General features: G+C 44.7%; 10 protein-coding genes across 10 annotated transcripts; 5 read left to right on the top strand and 5 right to left on the bottom strand.

Annotated features, from left to right (window-relative positions):
• Positions 1–3,530: 3,530 nt before the first annotated feature.
• Positions 3,531–4,280, bottom strand: ACHE_60738A (uncharacterized protein; the record flags this gene model as incomplete). The annotated part of the gene is made up of 1 exon (XM_043281945.1): positions 3,531–4,280. One exon carries the CDS (start codon positions 4,278–4,280, stop codon positions 3,531–3,533), a length of 750 nt encoding a protein of 249 aa, XP_043139374.1.
• An 898-nt stretch (positions 4,281–5,178) lies between these two features.
• On the bottom strand, positions 5,179–6,363 carry ACHE_60739A (ribonuclease III; the record flags this gene model as incomplete). The annotated part of the gene is made up of 2 exons (XM_043281946.1): positions 5,179–6,222; positions 6,301–6,363. 2 exons carry the CDS (start codon positions 6,361–6,363, stop codon positions 5,179–5,181), a joined length of 1,107 nt encoding a protein of 368 aa, XP_043139375.1.
• Positions 6,364–6,493: 130 nt separating this feature from the next.
• RSM27 (mitochondrial 37S ribosomal protein mS33) lies at positions 6,494–7,048 on the top strand (the record flags this gene model as incomplete). The annotated part of the gene is made up of 4 exons (XM_043281947.1): positions 6,494–6,532; positions 6,617–6,825; positions 6,878–6,927; positions 7,020–7,048. 4 exons carry the CDS (start codon positions 6,494–6,496, stop codon positions 7,046–7,048), a joined length of 327 nt encoding a protein of 108 aa, XP_043139376.1.
• A 236-nt stretch (positions 7,049–7,284) lies between these two features.
• Positions 7,285–9,040, top strand: ACHE_60741S (U2 snRNP complex subunit CUS1; the record flags this gene model as incomplete). Its single annotated transcript, XM_043281948.1, has 2 exons — positions 7,285–7,341; positions 7,397–9,040. The coding sequence occupies 2 exons, from the start codon at positions 7,285–7,287 to the stop codon at positions 9,038–9,040; spliced, it is 1,701 nt and encodes a 566-aa protein (XP_043139377.1).
• Positions 9,041–9,395: 355 nt separating this feature from the next.
• ACHE_60742S (uncharacterized protein) lies at positions 9,396–10,392 on the top strand (the record flags this gene model as incomplete). The annotated part of the gene is made up of 3 exons (XM_043281949.1): positions 9,396–9,418; positions 9,476–10,316; positions 10,363–10,392. 3 exons carry the CDS (start codon positions 9,396–9,398, stop codon positions 10,390–10,392), a joined length of 894 nt encoding a protein of 297 aa, XP_043139378.1.
• A 1,123-nt stretch (positions 10,393–11,515) lies between these two features.
• On the top strand, positions 11,516–12,441 carry ERD2 (endoplasmic reticulum retention protein; the record flags this gene model as incomplete). Its single annotated transcript, XM_043281950.1, has 6 exons — positions 11,516–11,537; positions 11,610–11,668; positions 11,720–11,786; positions 11,848–12,053; positions 12,103–12,356; positions 12,405–12,441. The coding sequence occupies 6 exons, from the start codon at positions 11,516–11,518 to the stop codon at positions 12,439–12,441; spliced, it is 645 nt and encodes a 214-aa protein (XP_043139379.1).
• Positions 12,442–12,877: 436 nt separating this feature from the next.
• Positions 12,878–14,411, bottom strand: ACHE_60744A (integrase zinc binding domain-containing protein; the record flags this gene model as incomplete). Its single annotated transcript, XM_043281951.1, has 5 exons — positions 12,878–13,292; positions 13,357–13,496; positions 13,594–13,648; positions 13,742–13,864; positions 13,924–14,411. 5 exons carry the CDS (start codon positions 14,409–14,411, stop codon positions 12,878–12,880), a joined length of 1,221 nt encoding a protein of 406 aa, XP_043139380.1.
• A 2,683-nt stretch (positions 14,412–17,094) lies between these two features.
• On the bottom strand, positions 17,095–20,124 carry ACHE_60745A (putative cytokinesis regulator (Byr4); the record flags this gene model as incomplete). Its single annotated transcript, XM_043281953.1, has 2 exons — positions 17,095–17,717; positions 17,784–20,124. The coding sequence occupies 2 exons, from the start codon at positions 20,122–20,124 to the stop codon at positions 17,095–17,097; spliced, it is 2,964 nt and encodes a 987-aa protein (XP_043139381.1).
• Positions 20,125–21,258: 1,134 nt separating this feature from the next.
• Positions 21,259–22,550, top strand: ACHE_60746S (uncharacterized protein; the record flags this gene model as incomplete). The annotated part of the gene is made up of 4 exons (XM_043281954.1): positions 21,259–21,412; positions 21,471–21,688; positions 21,739–22,045; positions 22,108–22,550. The coding sequence occupies 4 exons, from the start codon at positions 21,259–21,261 to the stop codon at positions 22,548–22,550; spliced, it is 1,122 nt and encodes a 373-aa protein (XP_043139382.1).
• Positions 22,551–22,914: 364 nt separating this feature from the next.
• On the bottom strand, positions 22,915–25,489 carry NUO78 (putative NADH-ubiquinone oxidoreductase, subunit G; the record flags this gene model as incomplete). Its single annotated transcript, XM_043281955.1, has 7 exons — positions 22,915–23,017; positions 23,080–24,961; positions 25,025–25,047; positions 25,101–25,115; positions 25,176–25,227; positions 25,287–25,310; positions 25,372–25,489. The coding sequence occupies 7 exons, from the start codon at positions 25,487–25,489 to the stop codon at positions 22,915–22,917; spliced, it is 2,217 nt and encodes a 738-aa protein (XP_043139383.1).
• Positions 25,490–25,697: the final 208 nt, after the last annotated feature.

Consider the following 25,697-nt stretch of genomic DNA (forward strand, 5'->3'; position numbering starts at 1 on the left):
CGTCGTATATCCATCCACAGTAAATTAGGCTAAAAAGAAGCCATCAAATGCTCTGAAACAATTGCACAATGCCATTCTATTACAACAGCAAGCTGATAAGCTAAAGTCAGAAAATCAATACGAAGAAACAAATAAAAGTCCCAGACAGTTTATTCAATGGAGGCTGTTTGATCATTTTTGAAGCTAGAAAGCAGGCTCAAGAGTAGAGAGAAGAAAGAATAGACGGAAAATCAGTTACAACAATCAAGGCTACGCAGGCCAACAAAATGCAGTAATTATGGTCCTTCGGTTCATAATAGACTTAGATGCCCTAGTAAATAGCTTCTTCAGTCATTTTAGATAGAAATTAAATCCATTTGATGATAAAGAGCATTGAAAACTGCAGCGTTAAGAATTCGTAGAATTCGGAGCCACTCGGTGGCCGATTACGTTTAACTTAATACTTTCTTACATAATCTTAAAGAGAGAAAATCAGTAAATTTTGGAAGTTAATACAAGGGGAGACTAAATACTAAGACTGCCAACAGATAGACTGTTGATCAACTATATTATATTAAAGAGATAGGGATTATGATAACAAGATAACTAAACTTTATATGTCAATGATGCCCAACGTGCCTTATAATAACTTATATTCATCGTAGATATAAACATTAATAGTAAAGAAACAGGTAGCATAAAGAAGTGACATAGAGTTAGGTATATAAGATCAGTCATCATAGGTCCACTTAAATTAAAAAAAAAATGACGTTAGGATTTGTTCAACATGGTAAAAGTCAAAAAGAATTGATGTGGGTTTATTATTAAAAAAAAATAAAATATATCACAACTTATGACTGCTTTTCAGAAGCAACATTTTCAGGGAACGATGCATCCTTTATATCTCTTTAGACTGCTTCATAGCTTATATCACAAAGAAGAATAATTATGCTCTACAGTCATCAGGTCTTCAACTTAGTTATATACTAAGAATCCGGATAATAGTTAATGTAAAATTTATGTATTTCAATTCATTTTATTTAGTAAATATTAAGTTTTTCCATCATCATAAAATAACGAGAGGTCTATATATTTATATATAATTTAGACCAGATGAAAATTCCCTCTCTGGATAATGATATTGCTATTTGAAGATTTGAAATGTAGAAACTAGAAACTAACAAACTAGTACTATAGAAGTACTCAACCAGTGATAATTGGGGAGATAGACATAGGCTAACAAATATATCAATCGCTTTATGGTTATCAGAAATACTAGATGATATCCATATTGATAATTGACAAAGCCAAAAATCCAGAAGTGTGAAATTTCTACCTACACTCTTCCCAATATATTTTTAATCATCTATATTACATAATTTTCAAGCAAAAATTAATGTTTTGGTTTCTCTACATTTCAGAATTCTGAAACAGTTGTTATGTAGCAAAAAGAATTTTATTAGAAGACATTCGGAATTGGTGATGTTTCAAAAGTATGCATCTCTGCAACTTTTACTTGGAATAAGTGAGGGGAGTCAGCTACCATTACTGGTAAAATTGCAAAGTGAACGCGGTGGCTGACTACCACAATAGAATATCCAATGGGATTTTAATAAAAAAATTTTTTAACCAATTTCTATGATATAAACGGTCTTAATGGATTTTAAACTAATAAGTAAAGTAAACTCATTGTGCTTTATACTGAATATCGCCTGTCTTTTTTTTTTTTAAATTAATGCCCTAAGACATTAGCCTGATTATTAATTTATTAAGTGAAGGAGAAAAAGAAGCAACTAGGCCTGGGTGACGAAATATATGGCTATCTTATCAGTCTGAATTTTGTTATGAAATTTTTTTTGAGAATATGATTTTGAAGTAAGATAAATGAAGATCCTTTAGTACAAAGTAGCTTACTGTTTTTACTGCTATGAAGAAAGTCTATTAGATATAATCATATTTATAAGAGAAAAAAAAATTTGAATTCAATAAGAATTACAAATGACTAATCCGCTAATGAATGTATCATACTACGTTCCTAAGCTGGAGTATAAGTAAACATATTTATTTTATATATTATCTCAACTGTTTATTGTTGATCTGAAAACAGGATGCTCGAACATAATGATAAGTAATATTAATATAACAAATAACTTAATAATTAAGGGGTTGGAAAAAAGATCCCTTGATTTACCAGAACTACCTGTAAACGCCCTTTATAACAATATTACATTATAAGCAAGTGGTCACGCACCAAATAAAGTTGCTTCATACTCCATTGCTAGCAAGTTGCTTAAATTATCTCTACCCCCTACGCAAAATTGCTAATATAGGAGTAACCAAAATAGACTATTTTAACTTCATCCCTCCAGCAATGGCTGGCTCCGTGGCGTTCAGTTGCGCTGGAGTATTCCACAGAATATACAGCATGGTGAAACTGGTAGTCTCTCCCAAGATGCTGGTGCTGAGACGGCTAGAACCTGCCAAGTTTTAAGCATTTATGTACATCAAGACATGTATAACTGTGAGGAGACAAGCCTATATCGGAGGAAGATCACCGACTGAAGCTTATCACGCCCACTTCCCGGACGAAAGAAAGATAAAGCAAGGATTAGCATCCTCTTCTGCGGCAATTCAGATGCCTCAGAGCGCATTCTTATCTAATTTATTGGAACTGCAAGAAGGCCAAAGGCTTTTGCAACTGCTGGAATTAATATTGAAAATCTTGGATGTATTTGGCGGAGTAATAAAAGGACTGGATGGTTGGGGAGATCTTTAAAGAATGGCTTATGTGGTTTGACAAGAAGATGGCTGGAAGAAAAGTTGTTCTTTTGAATAACTTCTTTGCGCATGAGACTGCATTCAGAGACATAGGGCCACAGCTGCAGAATACTCTAGTCATCTGGCTTCCTTGCAACTCAACTACACGATATCAGGCCTCTAGACCAGGGAATTATCAGGACTTGGAAAGCGTATGGTGCCGGCAATTGGGTTCTCTTCATGATGGGTCAATTTGATAAAGGATATGATCCATTATCAACTATGACAATCCTCCAGGCTGTCTGATGGGCTATTTCAGCATGGAATCTGGATTTGGCAGAGGATACCATTCAGAACTGCTTTAAAAAGGCTTCTCCTCTGAGGATATGAGATAAATACACTGCCAGGCAGTTATCAATGAGATCACCTGTGGAATTCAGCAATTGCAGGTGTCGAATAACATCCAGGATGCCATGGATATACACCAGTTCCTAGATCCAGAAGAACAGGTTGACGACAGCTTAGCAACTGCAGATGGCCTAATTTTAAGCCAGTATTCATCTGCGAGCATGCTAGACGAAGAGAAGGAAGAGGAAGAAAACTATGAGTTCTTCCACAGATATCTATAGTTCTTGGACAAAAGTCTACGTAATTTTCTGCAACCACGAAAAAATATATAATCACCAAGACATTTCTTTTCCACATAAATCCACCAAACATCAATTCTTTTACTAGATAATCAAATATGCTATGGATAAGTAGCAGATAAATGATAAAATAAAATAAAAATCGTATTAATAATGTGTATACCACCCCTTTGCCTCTAAAACTGCATTAACACAGTTCTCCATGGACATTACCAACCCATCAAAAAAGTCCTGTCCTAAACTCTCCCATGCATTCTCCATGGCCTTGTAAAATTGCTCTTTCAATTGTTCTTTGGTCCCATTAAATAATTCAAGGTCTGGATAGAGCATATATATACGCTCTTTCAACTTGGCCCAGGCATGTTCAATAGGGTTCAAATCGGGTGAATACGGTGGCCAGTCAACAAGAGGAATACCATGCTCATCAAACCAATTTTTGATAATATGGGCTGTATGTATGGGAGCATTATCTTGCATGAATTCCATACCAGACTCCCATATAGCAGGTAGGTAATCTTCAATAAGTTTCAAATAGGACTGTGAAGAATACCCTCTTCGAGCAGATTCCTCATCCCGATTCATTCGATAGATTTCAGTGTGACCACCACCCCAGATTGCTGCCCAAATCATGATAGATATTCCTTTGCCTTTGGTGTATGGGACTATATGCTTCTTTTTCCATTTTTCATTGAAGTGGTTGAGCCGCCATACCCATTGATTCTGCTTTCCTTTGCCAAGCTCAACAGAACATTCATCACTCCATATAATCTTGCTCCAATACTCATACGTCCAATCCTTGCGCACGTGTGCCCATTCATAGCGTAGTTTAGCTGTTTCCTCAGTTAATTGAGGTCTTTTTTGTGCTCTCCAGTGCCCATACCCAGATTCTTTTAACATGCGTGCAATGGTGCGTGTAGAGATGGGCTTCCCAAATAATTTGCAGATATCTTCAGTTTTGATGAAGGGATCCCGCTTGATTTGTAAAAGAATATATCGCTTATCAGCATCAGAAAGGATCTCCGGCCGTCCAATGCGATGAGAACTAGTGCCAGTGGTGGAGGACTGGTATGTTTGAATGGTGGTTGAATTGTTCTATACGGTAAATTCATTTCGCGCTGAATATCAACCTTTTTCTGGCCTGCAAGGAATCGGCCAACTATAATTCCCCGTTGGAAAGGTTCTAATTCCTTTCTATTAGTCCTATTAGAACTAGTAGATCGTAAAGGGGTGCGAGGCATGGTGTAGGTGGTTGAAAAGATGATGGACAATATCAGGTGGCGCGTCGCGCGACGCGGAATTACGTAGACTTTTGTCAGGTGACTGTATATTAGATGATTTGGGGAGTCTATAAACTCCGGCTTTTCGAGGAACAGCAGGTGGATGGAAATAAGGCCTTGATCCACCAACTTCTCTTTCATGAGACGACTCTTTTGAGAAAAAAGGCTAGCAGATAGCAGCAGAGTGATATACGAGACTTCGTAATTAGGTGGCATTTGTATACATACTTATGACAGCAAACTCATATAATCCAATATAAGCAATATTCCACTATAAGCAATTTCCGCGGCCTGCCGAATAGTTGCTTATAACGGGGTTTTACAGTATGCCCCTGGTATTTAATGGAGCCAGAGCTACTCTGTACAGCAATGTCCTACATCTGGACTATGTGGTTGGTCATGAACTTAACTACCTTTCGCAGCTTCGTGTCGCTAGTGTGGCTCAAAAGTTTCCTGTAACGGTTTCTTTACCAGACCATAGTGATACCCAGTACCATCAATAATTATACTCTAGTCGACTATGCTTTTCGTCTTTGTTCCTGTTCAAATGAGTCTCTCTTTCTCTCAGCGATTTCGTCAATCAATGGGTTGTTTCGTAACGCCTGTTTTGCTGCCTCATCCCCAGCTATTGCTTTGTTACGGCCTTGACCGGAACCTAGATGCCTTCTATTCCATCCCCAGCCAGTAAAATACACACCAATAAAAAAGGTTTGCATTCCACCTTTTGACGTGACCGGTGGAAGTTCATCAATATAGTCGAGTTTGACTCCTTTAGCCATGACCTTCTTTGAAAGAGCCTCCTTCGCTTGAAGGGTCGATTTTTGAGTTCCAAGTCCCGTAAGCTTTGGTAGCCACAACTGCGTCAACCATGATTCGGCTAGTTTGAAGCCCTGAGCCGGGTTAGATAGTATGACAGCAGCCACATAAGCCTCGAAAATATCGCCTTTAGTCTTGGTCCACCGCTTCGGCTGATCTAGATAGCCCTGGGGCACAGAGGCTCTGCGATCAAGTCCGTATTTTGTTGCATATTCAGAAAGAGTCTCATTCTTCACCAAGAGTTCCCTGATCTGTGAAATGCGACCAGACGGGATATCCTGAAACCTGTCCCATACTAACTTCGTAGCAATCAATTCAATGTATGCGTCCCCGAGAATTTCAAGTCGGTCGTAGGTCGTCTTATTGTTGTTGCTCAAGCCAGGGTGAGTGAAGACGGCCTTTTGAAGACCCTCATCTAGAATGGGCGGCAAGACCGGCAAGTCGCTTTCGCCTTCCAAGATGGCAGATGTATCAAGTAGATTTTCCCGGTGCATATAGTCAACATGTTTAACTGTATGAGCAGATGTGTTTGGTGAAGTTTTCGCAATTTTGAGTGCCTTGGCCAGTTCAGCAGCAGCTTTCACCACCTCCGAACCGGTTGTAGATGTATAATTCTGTGTGGAATGGGGACTGTCTATAATTTCCCCGAGGAGCTTTTCCAATGTGTTGAGCGGGGATCGTGTATCATTATTTCCATATGGGAAATGCCCCAATATAACATCTGACTCATTCTTTTGATTAGAGCTCTTGACAGAATTAAGATTAGTGAGTGCGCAGAAATATAGGGGAATATAATATTCAGAATTGCTTCATCTTCTTTTTACCTTGGTTTTTTTTCCTTGGCTGCTTGTAGGCAGCGAGAAGATTGATTTTCTTTTTAAATCCATGGCGCAGACTGAGATAGTAATAAATTGAAATCCATGCCGTTTTACGGTATCTATCACGTGACTTTTCATATCCGCTCTACCGTATTCTTTCCCATTTTCACTCCATGGCTTTATACACTAGCATCCAATCATGCAAATACCGCGTCATCGGATATTAGATCTTGTTAAGGTACATTATGGCTCAGTATCCCGGTTTCTCTGCTTCTTCCCGCCTTTTTCTTTTGTTGCATAAGTACCCTCTAACTATTATTAGGCACAATGTCGTATATTCTCCCAGAATTTTAATCCCGAGAGACTCCGCTTAGGAAACAAGATCCTGAGGCAAAGATTGCGAGGACCGGCACTTGCAGCATGGTATCCCAGGAAGACAGTCTCTTTTCGAGACCTGCAGGATACATATCGGCCACTTGGTTTAACCATGTTTGATGAGGCCGAGGACGATAGAGAAGAAGCCATTCAGATGTATGGTCTCCCCCTTAGCCTCAGTATATTCAATGCTCATTCTACTCCCCAGTGCGAAATCTCGAGGAAAGGGCAGGCCAAAGAAGAAGAGAACAGCAGCAGGTAGGTCTTTTCGCTGCATGATACATACACATCTCTTCCTCTTCTTCCTTTCTCCGGCGCTAGCCCTAATACATACTAATCTGTGCATATAGAGTCCCGAACAGCAAAGAAGAAGAAGTAGCGTGCTTCTCATGTATAATTATCAACTGCGTCCATAAAGTGTGGCATAGCTATGGCCCTCAAAATTCAGTGTAATTTGGTGTAACTGTAATGTAAAACTGACTAGAATGGTATGGCACTAGTGCATCACGTGATAAGCGGTAGCTGTTTATCTCCACCCAAGGGACAATGATAATGTACAGTTTGAGCATTATTTCCACTGCACATCTTGGGTTACAAAAGAAAAGAGCAATTACAATGAAACCAAGCAAAAATCAACTGAGGCGAGCGAAGAAGAAGGCCCAAAAGCTTAATGTAAGATTATCCGCGATTTATCTTTCCAATAAGTTAAGAAAGCTAACTTTTTAAGAACACGCAAGAGATTCAAGACTCACTTGCTACTGAAGTTCAGCCGGAAGAAAGGTCTTCAGCAGTGAACATTCAGGACAGTAGTGCCTTGCACGAGTCAACATTCTCGCCCGATCTTGGTGATCCTTTGTGGCAAATTTATCAAGGCATCGCCCATAGGTTTGATGAAGCCGAAAGCGACACATCGCCTGTCAAGGAGCACGAAAAACCTGAGGTGTATTTCGATGATGACAATGAGATACCGGATGAAGATGAGAGCGAACCAAAGTTGTCGAAGAGGAAGCGCAAAGAAATGAATAAGCTCTCAGTAGCTGAGTTGAAGGCAATGGTTCGAAAACCAGAGATAGTCGAGTGGACAGATACATCAGCTCCCGATCCCCGCCTTCTCGTTCATATCAAGGCTCATCGGAATGTTGTTCCCGTGCCTTCTCACTGGTCCTTGAAACGGGAATATCTTTCATCAAAAAGGGGAGTTGAGAAGCCGCCATTTTCCCTGCCCAAGTTCATTCAGGAGACAGGGATTTCTGAGATGCGCGACGCTGCTTTAGAAAAGCAAGAACAATCGACTCTGAAGCAAAAAACAAGGGAAAGAGTGCAACCCAAAATCGGAAGATTGGATATCGATTATCAAAAGTTATATGAAGCTTTCTTCCGATTTCAGACAAAGCCCGAACTTACTCGCTATGGTGAAGTCTACTATGAAGGCAAAGAATATGAAACAAACCTTAGACATTTGCGCCCAGGTGAACTGAGTCAGGAATTGAAAGAAGCACTCAACATGCCACCGGGTGCCCCGCCTCCCTGGTTAATCAACCAACAGCGATATGGACCACCACCATCATATCCTGCCCTCAAGATTCCAGGTCTCAATGCTCCACCGCCTCCTGGTGCCATGTGGGGATACCACCCTGGAGGATATGGAAAACCTCCAGTCGATGAGCATAACAGGCCTCTTTATGGTGGTGACATATTTGGTGTTCTTCAGCCCCAGCAAAACATGCAGCAAGGTGAACCCGTTGAAAGAGATTTATGGGGCGAACTACAGGCGCCAGAAGAATCAGACGAGGCGAGCGAAGATGAAGAACAGGATGAGGAGGAAGAAGAAGAAGAAGGAGGTGAAGAGGAGACTGCAGAACAGCTCATGGATACCGGATTGCAAACACCTAGTGGGCTCGAAACGCCGGGCGGTGTGGCCTCAGCTGTCCCATCCGAGTTTGCAGGGGCCGAGAATGCAGCTGGTGAGTTCGACGTGCGCAAACACCACCGCGGGACGCGAACAGAAGAGTCTACGCAACCGAGAAGTGCCTTCCAGGTTATCCCAGAGAGACAAACTCGTGTACAGGGATTCTTTGGGGGTGACAAAGTATATAACTTGAACGTTGCCTCGGATGATCTTCCTGTGCTTGGAGCTGAGGAACATAACCGGAAGCGTAAGAAACCTGGTGATGTCGATGTGTCTGTGGATCCAGATTCACTGCAGGCCAGTGATGGAATAAGCAAAGAAAACCTGCAGAGTTTATATGACTCCCAGAGACAGCAAGGGCATCACCCTAATTGGGAATTCCAAGAGGATCTCAGTGACATGATTGCGCAGGAAAGTCGAAAAAAGCTTAGGAAAGAGGAGGAGAGACGAGCCAGGCACTGAGAATTAGGTATTCACCCCTCACTGTTTCCATTTCTCCTTTCTCTCTCCCTCACTCTCCCTCTCACTCTTTCTTCTATTTCCTCTATTTCCTCTATTTCCTCTATTTCCTCTATTTCCTCTATTTCCTCTATTTCCTCTATTTCTTCTATTTCTTCCTCCGGTTTTCTTTTCGGCGTTTAGTACGGAATCAATGGCATAGGAAACAAGTTGTATGCGCAAAATGCAGTATAAAATAAATAGTACGCCTGATTTGTGGTTCTGTCAAGGCGGTCTGGAATTTTTAAGGCTGAATAATAACTAGTCAGATAACCAATTGACTCCTTTCAATATCCGAAGTCGAAACGATCAGCCCAAAATGGATTGGGATCGCAATAGAAGGTAGGTTTGTTCGTCTAACATGACAGCTTTGGTTGCGATGAGTGACACCTACAACAGATTTGATGATCGTCGGGGGGGAGAAAGCTATCGCCCCATGAGCTCGATTAGAGCACGCCGCTCTCCTCCACGAAATTACATCCGGCACGCCAGATCACCTCCACGGACGCGTTCTCCTCGCCTTGTTGCTGATACCTGGGTACCATCGGCTAGTCGAACTTATGACCGCTTCCGAAGCCGATCTCCAGCTTCGCGGCGTCGTTCTCGGAGCCCTTCATTCTACAGTAGAGATGGCGGCCAGGCGTCCTATCGAAGGACGCGTTCCCCTCCTAGAAGACCATCACCTCGACGAGATGAAAGGCCAAGGTCACCCCGGCAGGTATTCTGGCGCTCTAGGTCTCCATTCAATGATGGTCGATCTCGCGATACTTCATGGGACCGGACTACTCCATTACGGCCGCGGGAGGCGTCGCCGCCCAGTCAAGACTTCAGATTTCCCAAAAGAGAACGTTTTACCAGTGAAAAATATTTGAGAGCTGAATCACCTCCAAAGCGTGGCACTTTACGAGAATACAGCTCACGCGCCTCAATGAATTTTCGCACTCGGAGTCCTTTCCAAGGACAACGTGAACGTCAACAAGAAGCCACACCAAAGCGTCGGTCAACATCTCCTTCTAGAGAGGGCTCGTCTACCCGTTATACTGCACCAACCTCGGGTGTAAATTTCAGGCGTCCCTCGTCGCCTACTGATAAATCCAACTTAGCCCCGTTCGACCCAGAGACCCGCTCACCTATCACACAATGTTCCTCACATGAACGGTTTTCTAGGCATTCCGGTCATTCTTCACCTATCCATGAGCGTACATTCCCAACAAGATATAGGTCCTCAGGTCAGAACGAGGTACACCATAAATTCTTGGTCAAAGAGCGGTCTAATTCGCCGTTAGGAAAAGGACAAGAAGAAAATCGTGATATGACGCGGCCTGCGACCAACCAGCATATGGATTCTGATCTCACGAATCACACACATGCAACTGGTACAATTCCAACCCAACCCAAGGCGTACAGTACCTCCATAAGCCAAATACCGCCATCAGGGCCTTCCTATGGGTCCAAGTCACTGTTATCGCAAAGTCGAGGTCCAAATATTTCTTTGCTTGCCGCGCCAACTCGTCCCCGTGGAGGATCAAACGTTAGAGATACCGTCTGGCCAGGAGCTCCACCGCGTCGTGGAACTATGACTGCTGTTGCACAGGGTCAGGGTCCTCCTTCAGGCCCACGTGGTAACAATTTCGCATCCACGGGACCGGTTGCGGAGCATACCTTCCATCGACAGAATAATGCTACAAATACTGGATATGCTCGCAATCAAAAGTTAACGAGTCATCTTGCAGGCATGTGTTCAATCATACCTGGGGGTAAACTCTTCTCAACATGCTTTGACCCTGCAGTTGAAAAGCGTCTCTCGCACCTAAACGCTGACAAGGCAAGACTGTTCGACCAAGTCGCGCAAAAGCAGACGTCCAAGAGGGCCGGTATGAAAGATTGGGATAGATTAGACAGAGAGAGTTCCATTAGCACTCTGAAAAGTGAACTTGCTGAGGGACATCTGCAACGCATTACTGGTGGTGAAAGTGTACAGATTGGAACAATATTTTGAACATGTTCCCTACTAGGATTGGTGTATTCCACATAATCAGCCTTAATGCCTAATGTGATTAGATTTTATAATACATTATTATGCTGTAAGAAGATAATATTTTTTTTTTTGCCCTTTTCTTTTATCATTTAATCATGTATATCTTTTTATATGTATTATGGGAGAAGAAAGTACTGTTAAACTATGCAGGTGCAGCCACGCGTGAGGTGGGGCGTACCTTGTCGCGTACTTTTGAGGCTTCGTGTCATCAATCACTCGCAACATACATCGATTCTGCCTCACGCTGGCCAGGCTAATTCAACATCAAGAGTAGCTAGTGGCCGCTAGCTTTTACTGGGTTTTCATGAACATTCTTATTTAGATTCCTTGAAAAAACTATTCCTTTGCACTGCAACTCTTCATTCATCTCGCCGTCCTACACACCCCTCAACGCAGTCACAATGAATATCTTCAGGCTATTAGGTGTGTTATGCTCTTCGTAACTCTTCTCAACATACTCTAAGGTGATAGACTAATGAATTTCAAATGGATTAGCTGATTTTTCCCATCTCTCTTCAATCTTTATCCTTTTACAGAAGATGAAGACTTCAAGTGTATGTATTGTTTGGTCTGCTGTCTTTCACATGGTGCTGACCAAAACATAGAGCTGTTCTGGGTTGTCATTTAAATCACAGGCACTATATTTGATAGTGTTTATCACTCGCTACCTTGGTAAGCTGAAATCAAGGGACATGTCTTTCGAAGTGATCTAACGGGACGATGCAATGGCTAGATCTGTTTTGGAGTTTTACGCAATCGCTCTACAATACCACCTTTAAGATCCTGTTCATAGCGTCTTCGGCATACATCATCTACCTCATGCTTAACGACTACAAACCAACCCATGACCCCAATCTCGATACATTCAAAGTTCATTATCTTCTCGGGTTCAGCGCTTTGTTTGCCCTGCTTTTCTCACATGACTACAGGATCTCTGAGGTCAGTGTTCAGAACTTGTATGATATAACGCATACTGACACCTTTTGAGATACTCTGGACCTTTTCGATCTGGCTTGAATCTGTCGCCATTCTGCCGCAGCTTTTCATGTTGCAGCGAACTGGAGAAGCAGATACCATAACTACCCATTATCTCTTTGCTTTGGGCATGTATCGTGCCCTCTATATCCCTAATTGGCTGTATCGTTATTTTGCAGAGGGCCGCCGCTTTGAACCCAATCCAGTTGTGGCAGGTATAGTCCAGACACTTCTGTATTCGGACTTCTTCTATATCTACTATACCAAGTAAGCCATTCGTGTCCATCCTTTACGATCATCGCTGAACAGATACAGAGTCATGAAAGGAAAGAAATTCTCGCTTCCTGTTTAGAACAAAGTTACTATTGTGTTGGTGGGACTTGTACACGGTTTGAGGAGTTCAGTAGCGTGGGTTGTCGAATCGATCTGTCAACATGCATTTCTGAATGTCGTAATTTGCTCTATGTGAAATCCAATAAGCTTGTTCAAACTCGTTTCATGTCGTAGCAACTTCGGGGAAGAAGAGAAACCCATGTGTGCCTTCTGCATCTGGAAGCTTCTAGGAACTATAAGCTTCTAGGAATTAAACTTGGTAAGCTTCAGCTATTGCGTTTGGTCACCTCAGGTTACCTTAATGTCATGAAATCGCTGGGATATGGAAGGGGAACAGCTCGATCACCGGCCGAACAACCGAAAAGTAACTATAATATAATAAACGACACGACACAAATCAGCTGCATGCTGCAAACGCAATCTGTTTTTGCATCAATATGCTAAGTAAGAAGCTCTCAAGATTTTAAAATCCCGGATGCATATCCAACACTGTAATTCAACTGGGATGCTGATATCGCCATTTCACCTCCAAATGGGTCTAATGCCGCAGAAATCGAATTTGGGAAGTGGCTTAACGTCTCCACTGGACCCGAATTTATGCCTTGCCGTCCATCATTCTGTTGACCGTCCATCCAATCATCATGGCCATCAAACTGACCCAAATACTCTGCTTGTGGTGCTTGTGACGGCGTTTGGGAATTGAGTGCCGACCCACGTCTTGAAGTTGGTGGAGAAGAGGATTTTTTTTGTTTTGAGGAACGATGACCTAAGCGTTTTTGAGAGCCTGAGGACCTAGGACGTAGCCCTCTACGGCGAACTTGACAAGTTGGGCAGATCTTAACGAAACGTGAAATGAGCTCTTTCGGTACCCTTTAGCATGGTTAGCACATGGGGAGTTGATCATATACAATCCGGGGCTGGGGACATTGCCTACCATGAATAGTTTGTTCGAACCTTTGCTGATGTCTTGTCTCTGCCACCATGCTTGCATTGCAGGTGTGCTTTTGTAAGTATCTTGTAGAGCTTTTCTCGAACGGCCACTGGCCTCCCTTCATGGCAAATCATCTTCATGCACTTTAAATGTCTGATTAGTATGAGAATTATGTTGTTGTCCGAGAGCCAGAAGCGTAAATTTAAAAAAAAGGGAAGTCAAAATTGAAAATATACTGACATTCGAGGAGCCAACTCCAGTTGTTCTAAGTTCGAACATCTTCTTGGCCCAGAACCTAGTCAACTTCCATTTAGCACGTAATCAAAGGGTTATCTGTCTCATACTCATAGGCCTAAAACAGTATGATCATAGCTTTTAAATTTCATACCGGAACTGTGCAGTTTCTACTGCAGTATTTTTGGGATCAGACAATATCATTTTGATGTGCCCTGCCCTTTGGGCATGTATAAGGGCCTTGTCCCGTTTTTTGGCAGAAAGGTCATGGATGTAACTGGACATTTTTATTCTAAATAAGAATAATCAATTGTTGCGTGAGTCTTAGGTACTTACCCGTTTATCAAACGATCAAATTCTTCTGCATTTGGAAACCCTTCTGGTGCGGGAAAGATCGCTTCTGACAACATCGTTCTTTCATTTTTAGATTCTTGGTTTTCGATTTCTGTCTCGTTATGTGCTTCTCGCAGAGGCAGATACGCCGCTGACTGAAGGTAATGGGACTGATTGATGCACTGCGAGGATTGATGTTGTAGCCCTGCTTGGTCCGGAGTCGGTGGAAATGAAGGTCCGGGTGGATAGTGTGAAGCTAGGTGCTGGATGCTAGGAGATATCGACTGTTGAGCATAAGCCGGGCCAAACTGGGCCGTGTAGGAATGGAGGGCAGGCTGCGACAAATTGTATGAGCCGCCTGGACCAAATGGATGACTCTCAGAATGGCTATAGGGAAGAGGGAGGGCAATTTGCTGATCAATGAGATAGCTTTCATGCCCATCATTGTCATGTCTTCCAAAATTGTTCATGGTGTACTCTGTGTTCTGCATGCTTGAAAGATTCTGCTATCAGCGCATCCAGCTGTATGAGTAGAGAGAAATTCACGGATATCTAGAGAAATGGGAAGGGCCTGGGCGCTTCATATAGCTGGCTTGCATTTTGTGAGGCCTCTACATGACAGGCACAAATTGTGCCCAGGGCCATAGTATGCCTGCGATGAGACCATGCCGGTTTACCTAGTAATGTAGCCAGCACATGCATGGTTGAGGACAATGTCGGGGTATCCCTGACCCAGGAGCAGCGAATGAATTTTCTGTGTCCCTATACCCTGGGAGGCGCAAGCGCCAGAAAGAAGACGTAGATGAAGAAGTGGTAAGCGAACAACAGGCTGCACCAAGGCGTAGCAAGCAGCCAGACAGCTACAGTTGGTCCTAGCAAGGATCAGCTTCTGAACAAACAAACAAAGGGGATAACGCGGAATAAACTAGAAAAGGACCAGGGATCATAACCAATCATTTCATGTCATTATCATATGTACATGCGGGTATTCAATGCGAAAATACTGCGGGATTGGTCAAAGCAGCGAGGGCAATAGGGCTTGCTCCTCGGGGATCGTTCATACCGGAACCTCCAGAAGGGGCAAGAGCGCTTATACTGTAATACAGTTTCTGGAAATTCTCCAGCTGACCTCTAATCTAGACAAGCATTTGCGTATCAAGAAAAATCTGAGGTAACGTCATGATCAAATTTGTTTCCTGTCTCGAATAAGGACTGCCGTGTTCCCTTGTAATCCCCTCTCTTCTGATTCCTCTTTCTTATCTCCTCTCTCTTTTGCCGCCTGCAATCCTGTTGTGTGTATCAACTACTTCTCGAACCAGTCGTTGCTCTCGGCTATTCTCAATGTGTCAAATCATGAGCCTGCAGTTGGCAGTCCAAGATCATGGATTTCAATTGCTTGTGCCTCCTGTGACTTCCGAGGGCGGATAATCAGCAGTATGGAGAGCTGCATGCATGCGTGCCGTGTCCTGCTACATTTGAGAAATGTATTGGTGATATGCTGCCAGTTGTATCAGAGAGTGTCTAGCATTAACAGAGAAGCCCAAGATTCACTTGAGTGTGTCGCACGCTGTTTGGGAGGGTGACAATGTCAGGGAAAGTCATAGCTGGTTGCTAGGTCTCTCGTGTTGCTGTACCTTACTTCGTATGATGAATTACGATTCTGCCTGGACTCGAGATCATTGTGAGTAACTGCAGTTGTAATACATTTGCATGCAAAGTACCCACTGTGGACTGTGGTGTTCTTTTTTCTCGGCTCATGCTGGTTGATGCTGTACAAACCAGCCTTCAGAGCTTCTGCCCCTGATAGCAACAAAGGGCTTATGTTCCTTTTTCTTTTCTTTTCCCTTGTCTTCTTTTTAAGAGGGGTGATTGAATGTTGGTCCTAGCTTTTGTTGCAGCTAAAACTCTGACATCTCTCCTTGCTCCAGTGGAATTACTTACTGTACAACCTTGTACACTTCTTTTAATTTATTCTTTCCTTCCTTGTTTTCTGCCATTTTGCTTCCTTTTGCTTGCCTTGGCGGTGTTCTGTTTGTAGAACCTCGACGGTGCTTTTGGAGTCACCGTTGTGTGGAGAGAGAGCTTTGGTGGATCAAAATAGCAGTGAAAGATGGCAATCCGGAGCTACTGGATTGCATGTGTATGGCTCATTCACACTTGCAGGATGCTTGTACATTTGATTGTTCTACACCAGAAGGACAGTTCTTTTTTTTTTCTTTTTTTCCCTTGGCATTACAGGGAAGAAAGCTGTCATCTCCAAGAATTCCTTGATGGTTTCTTACTGTGTCTGTACTACTGGCTACCTTTGTCCAACAGTGATCCATGCTAGATACAAGATACACAAACAAGAATAAAAATAAGTAAATATTCAGGTAATTGACTCAATTGACTTGAACTAACGAAATCCGGCTTGATAATGAATGGTATCATTTTGCCTCAAGCTGGTGCGCTTTGTTCTATAACGAAACCTGCTTGTTCTCCTTTAGCCCATTCTTCTGGAAAGAGGGAGGGAAAGAGAGGGGGGAAAGGCACCCATGTTGCATATTTTTCTCTGTATTATTCCCATGTATGCACCAACCACCAGGGGTTTTCTCCGCCTGGTGACAACACGATGTACAAAAAACAGGGACCAATCATAGGATGCAACATGCATTCCGTGAAATAAATGAGCAAATCGTCGGAATTTTGTGTAGACCTCAAATTTAGGGCCCATGCTAAAACTAACCCTAAGTACATTTAATCAAAGATGGAAAACCGGATTATATGCGTATATTTATACTATAAACAAAGTCGTTAAAGCCACACAGGTATCTTCAGAAGTTTTCTTCATGAAGAGCAAAAGAGTATCATAAAAAAAAGTACAGCAATAGACCAGTTCAATAAGGAAATCAACTGGCTCATTAATATCAGCAAGGTATGTCTCATGAAATCATACAGGAGGGGGGTATCATCCAATTGCGAGCCTGATAGTCTTTCCTTCTTTTATGACCATGGAATCATCGTCGTCATCATTATAATCATAATCATCAATGTCAACAGACATACAGCATGCCTCCGCCCATATTGTTAGGCAATGCCACTGTAGGGTGATGGTTGGTGTATGGGCAAGTGGCGTGTTTTTCGCTCCAATCCCCCTCTGCCGCTGCTTCGATGGTTATCGTTTTTCTCATTCCTTTATTCTCCCATTCTCCTTTGCCATCTTCTGTGACTAGCACCTGTATCGTCGAATTGATCTGCTTCAAATGGGCCGTTAGATTTTACCAAATCTCGGATGGCCCATCGCCATCCATCATCGAGCTTTCGGCGCTCCAAGCCCACCCACTTATCCACCTTACGTCGCCATTTCTCTTCTTCGGCACGTTGGCGTTTGACAAACTCGGGACCGACGTCGAATTCTTCCGTGATGGGCCATTCATCTGATGACTCCCCACCGCTTCGATCGTCTCCGCTTGCCACAGGACCAAGATCATCAGGTGCACCTGAAGTTCTTCCACCAGGATCGTCGCTCCATCCTTTATCATCGAGGTCGTCAAGGCCAGCAAATACATCATCCTCATCTTGAATGGCCACCAGCCCGTTTCCTCCGGGCTGTAGCGGTGCTAGTTTAAGCCAGCACATGCGCTGTGGATCGAACACCATACCCCCCACCACCTGCACATTCTGCATTGCGCTTACATTGGTGATAAGTGCTGGTGCTGGCTTGGGCGATATTGGGGAGATATTGTCAAAATCTTGGACCAGATTCTCATTCCCTTCCCAGCGGAAAGTGATGGGGTTGTAACGCATCCCATTCATCGCTAAAAGAATTATGGAATCAGCTCCGCCAACAAAAGATAAAAACGATGATAGTGGAACCAACTCACATTTAGCCCCCTGGACGCCCATACCCATCGGCTTAATCAAGTGAGGCTTATTCCCAGGCAAAACGGATCTTCTTTTCTTGTTTCTCAATGTCGCCGAGCTATTGGAAGAGACACATGATATGCTCTGAGCCTTCCAATTCGCGCCTAGTGACGGGAGTAAGCTGGTTTCTCGATCCTTCATATTCATGGAGGCAATGCGTTGCTCTCTTGCATTTCTGGAGGCATTCGTATCCCGCGCAAAACGCGGAGTGGAGTCAGGGGTCTTCAGTGCAGTAACGGGTGTGGGTGATTGTGGTGTCTCTTTTTGAAATAACATATTTTGACTCTGGCCCAACCGGCTTCGGAGGGACCTTGGGGCACCACGTCCGCTAGCATGTTTGATAAATCTGCTTTCGGTTGAGGACGACGTGGGTAAATCATCGAACAACTCCAGTTCCGTTCCGTCGCCAAAGTTCTGCCGACGAGCTGGCTTAGTGACGGTACGCTTGGCGGCAATCGTTTCTGAGTCAGCATTACTGGAACTATTGTTGCCCACAGAATCAGTGCGATTCAACCGTGCAAGTCGTGATACAGATCCCCGTGGGCAAGGTACGTCATTCGAACTACGTGCATGACGGTGATTCTTAACGGTGATGTGATGCGATTGGTTTTCTGAAGCACCTGCCGGGATGAATGGCGCTTGAGCCCTGCGATTAGTATTCATGCGGTCGACTGGCATCTTAAACCATTGGCCCTTAGTATCCTGATGGGACACTGTGCCTTGGGAAGAAGGTACGATGGCATTTTGATACATGCCGCGCATGGCCGGCATTGACCGTTTTGCCCTCAAAGATTGCTTTCCGGCAGGAGCACGCGCAGCCAACAAGGAATCCTTCGAGACACGCGTCCCAACCAGCCGTCGACCAGCGGGCTGGGACGTCGGAGATGTCAACATTGAACCAGGCGCAGGCAAACTGGAGAGAGAAGAGTGCGATAAATGACCACCGAGCCGAGATTGTTGTGAGCGCTGAAAATTAGAAAGAGGTGCTCCACTTTCCGATACGGTTTCAAGACAAGTTGAGTGAGAGCGATCGTGACCTGAGAGACGAGGGATCCGAGTCTTTGGAGACGCAGATGTATTCGTGAACTGGATAGTAGTCGCCGAACGACGTGCCGGGTTTCCCAGGCATTCCGCCTTGCATTTTACATTTGGGTTGAGCGACGCGTTTGATGTGAAGATATCGCCGCCTTCAATTTCGATACCGCAAAAGAAATCGTCCGCCTCCATCAATTCATGTCCATTCTGGATGAATCCTGAATGTGGCTGGGCAGCTGTTGACGAACCCTGTAGCTTCCTTAGAGATGTTTCCAAGTCCAGAGGTTCGTCAGGGATAACGAGGCCATCAAGATTATCATCTTCACTCTCGCCTGTCAAACAGCTCGACAAACTTGGGCTGGCAATCGACACTGATGAGCTAGGATTGGATCGCCGGTCCCGCGCCGTGCCACCAAGTCGGACACCGATACTCCCTTCGGACCAGTCTAGATCGAGGTCTTCTGGAAATTGGCTTGAACTGTTTGCATTGAATTTTTGGGAATCGAGCCTAATTGGAAGATCGTCGGGAGGCAACTCGAAGTCATGATCGAGATTTTCCACTTCGTTTTCAGTTTCGTAGGTATCGTTATTGACGGGCGTTGCTCGTCGAGGTGTCCGTATTTTTGGGAGCTTGATAGTGGGCACATCCTGAAAATCAGCTACATCGCCATCATCGCGATGTCCCGCCAACCCCGCCAGCGCAGAATGCAGGCGGCCTGATATATCATTATCCCATGACGGCGGAGCCGAACACTTCTCAGGACTTGTTGCAGTGGAATTGACTTGACGGAGAATTTCAGGGAAGTCCCTTTCTTTAGGATCCTTCAATTTCAACGTATACTCGGAGTCTGGGAACTCGACGTCTTCAGACCAATCATCTGCGAAGTTCTTTCTTGGCTTCTTCCGTCCCAGGCGCTTGATTGTGCCTCCTATCAGGGCCGACTTGGGCACATTCGCCGGCAATGGAATCCCGGCGCTTTGAGCAGATGCGATAGCGTCGTCGGTCGCATAATCATCATTTTCGAGTAATTGTACTTGCCAGTCGTCATCGCCGCCGGCATTGGATTCAAGGTCGGATTTAGCAGAGCGACGAGATGAAATTGAATCCCGATGTTCCGATCGGCGAATAGAACAGCTTGTCACAGATGTAGCGCTAGAGGCAGTACGAAACTGTATATCTTCATGCCATTGTAAATCACCATCGTCGTCCCAGCATTCGATTGTTTCTTCGTTATCGTGCCGTAATTGAAGGGTCAACGGTTCCATGATCTAGGAACTGTTGAGCATGGGAGACTCCCCCCTCCCCAAAAAGTACGCGCAAGAAAAAAAGAAGAAAGAGAAAGGAGAGAAGAAAAAAAGGCGATGTTTGTTTATTGAGACTGTCGGGTGGGTTGCGGAGCAGGATGGAACGTCATCCCGAACGAGCACGTTTGTCTCCTGCGAGTGAGCGAATGATGGGATTTGCTACCAGGAGAGAGACATATGGCGGAATTTCAGCAGTTGTAACTCTTGTTTGAAATTTGGAATAAATGGATAGGGGGAGAGCGAGAGCAAGAGCGCGGGAAAAAGAGAAGGAGAGCACAGAAGCTGTGGAATTGGACGTGGCTCAGGGGGGATGTAACGGCGGACGATGGATTCGAGATTCGCTCCAAGTCAAGGTACATAGAAACAGATACCATAAGGGCCACGGGAGATTCAAAGCGAAAATATTCAGAGTTTTGTGTTCGTTGTGGCCGAGTGCTGTCCCTGAATCCCAAAAGTGTTGGTGGTGGCTGGACGTGAATTCCTTGGATAAGACAGGGCTCAACAAGGGCCTACACAAGGACTTGGTAATGAAGGGAAAGAGAGATGACTCTCTCTCTCATTGTTTTGATTGAGGGTAGGGGAAAAGTGTGAACATAAAAAAAAACAACAACAACAACAACAACAACAACTTGTTTGAGGGTTGCTGGTAATGTCAATTACTACTCTGCTACTATGTACTGCACGATATGGACTACACTAAGACTACCACGGATTAGCACAGTCGCTAAACAGGACTAATGAGGGTCAAAAATGGAGCTGATGATAAGAGTACAACTATGACTGGGCACGTACATAATACAAAGTATGAAGTATATGTATGTAAATGTTAAAACACCCCACCTAGTTAAAAGCGTGTCATGCATGTATATATGTTTTGAAGCTGGTTTCTTTTTCTTCATCTCTCTTTATTGAAGTTCAGATGCTGGATAATGTTATGTACAGTGTATGTTTGTATTATTTATGATTAATGGTAGTTCATTCTAAGGTGGTTAGGCAGTATCTGCGATATAGCAGGCAGCAATAGCATCGACAGAGATATATACATCATCATCTCACCCCTTCTCGACACTGCGCCACACTCCGAACTTCAACAAAATGCCAACAGAACATAATACCACATCATCTCCGCAAATATTGCGGATCCCTAGAACTGATGACCCCGACTCCTACGTGCTGCTTCGAGTTATCAAGTCACGCTCCGACCTGGATATCGTTGCCACGGAAGGAGAGAACCCGTATACCGGTTATAGTGAGTCTTTTTTATCATTTTTATACGCTCAAATATCCTAATATACAGAAAACAACAGTTAAACAGACCCGCCTGAAGGATCTTCGTGCGAAAAGTTATCAAGGCAGTGACGAAGAATGGGCTCGGATTGTATCGTACGTTTTCGGACAAGTCTCAACAGTTGGTAAACCAGAATGGTGCCATGGGATCGAGGTCTCAGCCAGCGTTTCCGATCCTGAGAACGATGAAGACAAAGAGTTATCCCTGACTATACGGAAACGAATCCAAACTATAACAGTACGCTCTGTATGATGATCTTTATGTCCCCTCGCTGAACCCCGTCACAGCAAAGACTCGGCTCGATAAGCCTCAAACAGGATGATGAACAAGCCATTGAACTATTTGACTGGCTTGGTATTGCCGCCGCAAGGGCATATGCCTCCGATGAGCGCTCTTCATCACTAGCTGATCGTTGTCGCATCGCCGAGGACACTATCCAACAGCTGACGAGGCAGCTTGAGGAGCTCACTCGCGCAAAGATCCACCACGAAGATCAGCTGGTTGCCAATTTCGCTCAGTTACTGAACGAGAAGAAGCTCAAAATTCGCAATCAACAGCGCCTATTGGCCTCAGCCAAGGTAGACCCGGTCAAGGGTATGTGTCTTTCTTCTAACCTAATCCATCGCATACTGGCACTAATTGTTAATTTGTCTCAGTATCTGAGATGCAAGCGGTAACATCTAAGGACCGCAATTCAACACAGAAAAACAGGCGCCTAAAGCGCGATGTTCGAGAAATAAGCAAGGAAGAATCAGACAGTGGAGATGGATTCGAAGAAATGCAAGTGGATCACGTTGGTAACCAAGGTCGGGAACAGGATCAAGAAATGGACGATGAAGAACGTTCAACTCCTCAACCATTAGAAGATGAAGGAGACAATGGCACCACCACAGACGAAGAGTCCGTCCCGTTACATGCCGAGCAAAACTCCAGCATAAGTAATCGTCCGATGCTCAAGAATCCTGCAGCTTCCCCTCCGCGAAGAGAACTCCCTTTCGCGAGGCGAGTCCCAGAAAAGGAGGAGGTACAGAGTCAGCCGTACCAAGCAGAAGATGATGCCGGAAGTACTGCTGGAGAGACAGACGATGATGAGCTATGATCAAAGTCATGACAACATTGGTTTTTCGACATAATACATATTCTACTAAATACCATCTAAGCTATTTATGAAGTATACTCAATATTTCTTGGCAGCACCCGTCGGAATCTAATATTTTTGTCTCAATCTTATATACAAGTCGACCACTATCAACGAGGTCCGAGTCATATCAAAAGCAGCTGAGGCGCCGCAAGAAAAAACAGAAATAGACATAAGTAAAAAGGAAGTTGAAAACAAAACTGAAACTAAACATCATACAAACGACACGAAAAAAAAAATAGTGACGTTTAGGTGGTAGAACGACAACGCCTAGACCGATAGAGAACCAGAAATATATCTATCCACTGCAATCAAGGCCCTATGTTTAACCATACAAAGCCTGGGGAGACATTTCACCAGCTGCCATGAAATTCGTCTCAGGGTTTCCGGTGGCCTTGGCTGCAGAGCAGCGAGCCATAGTCGGCGAACTATCAACCTGTAAGCAACACGAAAAAATGCATTATAAGGAGCTGATGATTGGTACACATACCTTCTTGAGATAGAGTCAGTGAAGTAGAAATCCTCGATAACCTTTTTGAATGGGGCATTGGTTGGCTGGGTGCCCTTGTTCTGCTCGACCAACTGAATCTTGCTCAACAAGGGAAGAGAAGTTGCTTCAACCACATCGTAGCGCCGCATCACAGGGCTAATTTCTTCCATACGGTCACGGAGAGCTTCAATATCGTCATAAGGAAGTGGTGTACCGAGGAATTCGCTCACCGCACGGATAATCTTCCAGTCATCACGTGCAGCACCAGGCAAGGAGGTCGCAGCACGAGTCATTTGCACGCGGCCCTCAGTGTTGATATAGGTGCCGCTTTTCTCGGTGTAGGCCGCACCAGGGAGGACAACGTCAGCCAGCTGAGCCCCGCGGTCACCATGATGACCCTGATAGACGACAAATGCGTCGCTTGGAACATCACTCTGGCTAACTTCATCCGCGCCCAAGAGCCAGACCATCTTAGGTTTCGCTTGAGCGACTTCTGGAGACGGCGTAGTAAACCCAACCTCGTATGCCGCTGGGCGGGATGCCGCGCGCTGAAGAACGTTGTATCCTTGCCACTCGGGGGTGTTGAAGTTGTTGGTATGCTTGTCGACGAAGCCACCGATCACCTCAAAAATTGCCTTGGCATCTGGGTGTTCAGCTGCGGCACTACCGACAATGATCATTGGACGCTGAGCGGAAGCGAGCTTTTCACCAAACTGTCCAGAGAGGACCGACTTCAAAGCAGAGATATCAACTCCAAGGTGTTCATAGTCAAAAGTGCTGTCGAACTTCTCTCCGACCAGTCCAACTTCAAGGTCAGAGCGAAGGTACTGTTTGCGAATGCGAGCATTGAGGACAGACGCTTCGTGCCGAGGGTTGGTAGCAACGAGAAGAATAGCATCCGCTTCCTCGATACCGTAGACCTTAGAGTTGAAAAGATAGTTGGAGCGGACATCAACACCGTGTGCAATAGGTGAACTGCCCCCAGGTTGATCCAAGGCAAGGTTATCCGACCCGAGTTTGTTAGCCAAATCTTTCATGGCCACGAGCGATTCAGCATCAACAAGATGCCCGGCAATAGCCTTGAATTCATTTGCGCTGGGTTGGAGCTTCTGCTGAGCAGACGAAATCTCGGTCAAAGCTTGTTCCCAAGTGGCTGGAACAAACTTGCCCTCCTTGCGGATCAACGGCGTCGTAAGTCTCTGCGTCTTCAGACCGTCGCACGCGAATCTGGATTTATCGTTGATCCATTCCTCGTTGATGTCATCGTTGAGTCTCGGGATTATACGCATGACTTCCAACCCACGAGAATCAATTCGAACATTGGAGCCCAAGGCGTCATGGACATCAATGGATTCGGTGTGCTTCAGTTCCCAGGGCCGAGCACGGAACGCGTAAGGCTTTGAGGTGAGTGCGCCCACGGGGCAAAGGTCAATGATGTTACCAGACAGCTCTGAGTCGAGATTCTTTTCCAGATAAGTTCCAATCTGCATGTCGTTGCCTCTGCCTGTGGTTCCAAGTTCCGGAGCTCCAGCAACATCGTTCATAAACCGGACACAACGTGTGCAATGAATACACCTGTTCATGGAAGTTTTGACTAGAGGTCCGATGTTCTTATCTTCGACGGCACGTTTACCGCCAACTTCGTGGAATCGGCCGCGGTCAGCACCATAACGCATCGACTGATCCTGGAGATCACACTCTCCACCCTGGTCGCAAATGGGACAGTCAAGGGGATGATTCGCGAGCAAGAACTCCATCACACCCTCTCTCGCTTTATGGACAAGAGGCGAACTCGTCTTGACATTCATCCCCGGTTGTACAGGGAAGGCACACGATGCCACGGGCTTGGGAGCTCGCTCGACTTCAACAAGACACATACGGCCTAGTAAAGCCATTAGATGAATCTTCATCACTCAGAAGGTCTGAAGAAGGGAGGAAAACATACAGTTGCCTGCAATCAAAAGCTTTCTTTTAGGTATGTTAGCAAATGTAATATCTTCGCCGGAAGGGATGGAGCGTACTCATGATAGCAGTATCTGCAATGTTTTTGTTAGACCATTATAACCGTAGACAGGGACTCGGGAAGCAGTACGCACCTCGGGATTGTCGAGCCTGCTTTCTCGCAAGCCTGAATAAGAGCTGAACCGGCTGCAAAACCATGTAAGTAGGGGCGCCACGGCTTCGTTCGCTTCTATGGCTGTATTTACCTTCCACTGATATCTTTTTGCCATCTAGTAACCAGCAGCCGTCAGTAAACATATCAAATTTCATGGCAAAGAAGGATTGATATACCAATTGTGACTTCTACCTCAGCAGTGCGAGGGGCAGTCGTCGCGAAGGTCCTGGGATAGCTGCTGACCTTTGGGACCCGGAAAGACCGGGCGGCCGCACGAAACAGTTGCGGCCGCATGGTGAGATAAAGGAGACAAGGAAGGGAAAGGGAATGGATGATAACAAATACAGCAGACCGGAAAAGTTGACAGCGAGCTCAAAGCTGCGAAGCTGTTGTTCTTTGGATAAGAGCACTTTTGGCTTGGTTCGGATTCTGGTCTGCCAAAGCGGGCGTCACTCGCAAATTGCCCGCTGCGGATTGGCTCGGTTATGCGGGAAATCCTTTA

The sequence above is a fragment of the Aspergillus chevalieri genome, chromosome 6 (assembly GCF_016861735.1).
Source record: "Aspergillus chevalieri M1 DNA, chromosome 6, nearly complete sequence".
NCBI lineage: Eukaryota > Fungi > Ascomycota > Eurotiomycetes > Eurotiales > Aspergillaceae > Aspergillus > Aspergillus chevalieri.